Source organism: Numida meleagris, chromosome Z (assembly GCF_002078875.1).
Source record: "Numida meleagris isolate 19003 breed g44 Domestic line chromosome Z, NumMel1.0, whole genome shotgun sequence".
Taxonomy (NCBI): Eukaryota; Metazoa; Chordata; class Aves; order Galliformes; family Numididae; genus Numida; species Numida meleagris.
This window is the reverse complement of record NC_034438.1, coordinates 45,408,470-45,412,451: the sequence shown is the minus strand read 5'-3', so window position 1 is coordinate 45,412,451 and position 3,982 is coordinate 45,408,470. Positions and strand designations below refer to the sequence as shown.

Sequence of the window (3,982 nt, the reverse complement as noted above, 5' to 3'; positions counted from 1 at the left end):
TTTAACTTGAACAGCTGCTCTGTAGCTATTTAAACTAATAAGGAAGCTATAATCCAGGGAGCTATACTTATGAAACACCCTGGCTTTTCAATGAGGTACAAAACGTCACGTGATGTATGAAAGCTGCCAGTAGAAAAGTAATAGAGAGAATAGAAACAGAAAACAGGGACAAGGTCAAGTCTGGAACATCTCAGAGAGTTAGCAAATGACAAATGAGTGTGATAGAAGTATGAAGGAATAGATTTCTGGAAGTTTATTTGTCATTAGAATATGAGTCCTGAGTATCTGGTGAACACTCTTCAACTACAGATAGGCTGACAGCTTAAAAATCATTGTGTGTTCTTTTTTTTATAATGGCAAGGTCACCGTAACTTTTCATGTTCAAATAATCACATAACACTATGAGAATAGTTGGCTGACTCTTCTGATTAAAAGGGAGAAAGCTGAACATGATGAATTGTAAGAAAAGGAAAAAAGTACCAGAAATTAAGATTGTGTGATTTCTCTAGAGGTAGCACAATATACATTTAAATCAAGCATCAATGCAGAGGCTTGGGTGATCACCTCATTCATAAACTATCTACAGTCAGATTTAAAAAAAAAATTAAATAAGATTCTGTGAATGGAAGGAAATTTTATCTGTAATTATAACTTAGTAGGTTTAGCACAACCATTGTGGAAACGTGATGGTAATTTGGTGGCTTTTTTTCCCTATTGATAAAAAACTACCATGATTTCAAGATAAGGTTATGTATAATATCTATACATGGTAACAGAGAGAATTTTTCTAGTAAGAAAGATGGAAATAATGATAAATCGGAAAATTAAATGATAGAAGATATAAGATTTCCAGTTTACCTAAGGATTTGAATGAAAGAAACTTCTAAGTGTGGTGGAAGCAAGTGAAATGTCAAGCCCCACTGGCTTGATGAAGTTTATGGACTAACTTGGCTTGGACAGGGACACTCTTTGCCAGGTAAGGAGCTGGCTGGAGGGCCAGGCCCAGAGAGTGGTGGTGAATGAAGTTAAATCCAGCTGGTGACCAGTCACAAATGGTGTTCCCCAGGGATTGGTGCTGGGGCCTGTCTTCTTCAGTATCTTTTTTGATGACCTGGATGAGGGCACTGAGAGCACCCTCAGTAAGTTTACAGATGACACCAAGCTGGCAGGAAGTGTTGATCTGCCTGCAGGTAGCAAGGCCCTACAGAGGGATCTGGACAGGCTGGATCTCTGGGCTGAAGCCAACGGGATGAGGTTCAACAAGACCAAGTGCCGGGTCCTGCACTTTGGCCGCAACAACCCCAGGCAGTGCTACAGGCTTGGGGCAGAGTGGCTGGAAAGTTGTATGGAGGAAACGGACCTAGGGGTATTAGTCGACGNCTAATAACATCATAACCAAGAATTACTGACAATGAGGTGGTAAAAGTACACTAAAAGAGCTATTCCCATAAATCCTAACACTGGTAACATCAAATCCTGTGAATTCACATTCTATCTACTACTGAAGTAGAAGCAGCACACAGTAACCTAAATTATGCCTAATAATCCTAATTCTTGAGGCTGCATGGCTAACACAGGAAAAACACCTGCTTAGCCATACATTACTAAGGTTGTTATTATAATACCATCCAGTGAGTAGTGCAGCCTTTTTCATCACACACTATAGTATCTATAATACAACAAATCATGAAACAATGCCAATAAGCAAGAAACATACAATCCCACTTATTTTCTGCCTTGAGATGAGGCCGAATGTATCGTGCTGGAACCCACATAGGGCCAGTCTCTCACTTATGATCTCAGGCTGCCAATGCTTCTGCATCGGGGTTCATCCGTTGTTACCGTGTTTGAAGTAATTCAATGCATAAAGAGCCTTTGCTAGTATCTCAGCTTGCCTGCTGACAGGTGTCTTCCCCCTGTATCCTTCTCCCTCCCCAAGGACACATAACTTGTCCTTAAGGAGACGATTAGCACATTCCACAATGGCTTGCCCTTGAGAGTTACTGGGGATACCTGTGGTATGAGAAATTCCCCACAAGGCTAACTTGTCCTGTGTAGAGCGAAAAGTAAAGCAAGGGCCATTGCCAGTCTTAATTTAGCTAGGCAGGATCATGACAGTAGTGTTGGACTTCGCATGCTGTATGGCCACGATAACAGAGGAGGAAGTATCTATCGTGACTGTAAAGACAAGTGTGCTGGCTGCTCTGTCAGCCATGGCATTCCTGATGGTAAAAAGACTTGGCACGTCCGAGTAACTACGAATATGCAAAATAATTACAGCCCTTAATTCAAGCATTTGCACACTGACTGTCCGATCGATAAGGACAGCAGTTTTTCCAAGCATTGTTTGAATCCTGCCAAACCACTGCCCCTTGGCAGGTGTCTGATGATACATGAACATCACACCTGAGGTCCGATCCCTTTAACTGATCATGTTCTGCCAACGGAGCTATCCCAGCACCTATTGACTTTTGGACATCCCACAGAGTGCTGACCCTGGGCATCTCCATGGGCGGAGACGTGGGTGGTGCAGTCCAGCCCTGCACTATCTCTGACCAATCCGCGTTCAGAGTACGCTCATCGGTCCCGCCCCCTTCGCATTCCTCAGCAGTGACTGACATCGGGGGGTTGGCCAGCGCCGATCCACCGCCTTGGTATTGTTCCGGGGGGGATGCTGTCCGCGCCGCAGCGTTAGCTTTCCCCTCCTCCCTGGCCACTCTGTTAGTTCTCTTATATGGCAGCGTTGTGCCACCCCCTCCCCCACCCTCATCCGGCAGGGCAGGATACAAATTCCAGCGGGGGTAGGGAGGTGGGGATTCCTTCAGGGCAGCTGAGGCAGTCAGATAAGGATTATTCAACGACCGGGGCATTGTCCGTTGATTGTTCCTGGGCTCTGGCGGCGCCTCGGTGGCAGGAGAACATCCTCGGCCATCTGTGGGGGAAGCGCAAACCCCACGCACCTCCCCCCTTTCCATTTCCAAACTCCCACCCTGTCCCACACGACCCGCAAGCCCCACCAATTTTTGTGCCGTATACTGTGTTTCCTTATCCTCCTTGGCTGCCTTCAACGCCCCCAGGATGAGTCCCCAGTTTTTTAGCAGATTCTTATCTTTCTTGGGCGAGGACATAACCCGTTGGGCGAGTTTCATAGTAAAAGAATCCCACAACCCATTATTGAGCACTGCCTCCGGGGTTGCCAGGCAGCCCTCCTTTTCTAGCCGTGATAACACAGCAGCTATCTCCTTCTTAGAAGGGGCTGATTTACCGCAATAATCCTTACAAAACTGAAGCAGTACCTTAATAACTTGCTCCATGGCTGAAGTTCTAAACGCCGAACCGGCCTTCTGTGGCGACCCTACTTCGAAACCGCAGGCAAGTGCGATTCCCGCCTTCCACGCGTGGACACTCCTCACGCGTAGGCCAGGTGCCAGCCACACCACAACAGGGTGACGCAGTTCCACGCACGGGGCACCAAATGCTGACTACTCAGCACCAGATATTCCGTTCGTAAACTGTACCCTGTTTGCAAGGACTAACACCTAGTCCCTGGCCATCCTGACGCGTGCACACACCAATATGATGAGCGGCAAAATGGAGTTTATTGCCCCGTTACAAAGTCTTATATATCCTTCCTTATCTCCCTTATCTCTTTGTTCGCTTCGTCTACACCCACAACCTCTGGGGCAGGGGAGGTCCTAGCGCGTCCCATCCCGTACCTTCGGTTGCCGCCTACTACACATGATTATAAAGCATCATCGTATGCTAAGATTGCAGAAGCAAATATTGAAAATGGAAGAAGGAAGCTATAATCTATCTCTTTCATTTGTTGTTAATGGTGTTACCAGTTAGATGCTGCCAGCATGCACAGGAAATAATGTCCTCCGTCCTGAACTGCAGGTAGACCAAGGACTTGATGCCACATACTGTTATTTATGAAACTAACAGTGCACAAATACACATGTGCTAGCTTATGTTTTCTACA

At 46.0% G+C, this 3,982-nt stretch overlaps 1 protein-coding gene across 1 annotated transcript; it reads right to left on the bottom strand.

Moving 5' to 3' along the window:
- On the bottom strand, positions 1,385-3,757 carry LOC110389809. The gene has a single exon (XM_021380762.1). It carries the CDS (start codon positions 3,312-3,314, stop codon positions 2,289-2,291), a length of 1,026 nt encoding a protein of 341 aa, XP_021236437.1. The 5' UTR covers positions 3,315-3,757; the 3' UTR covers positions 1,385-2,288.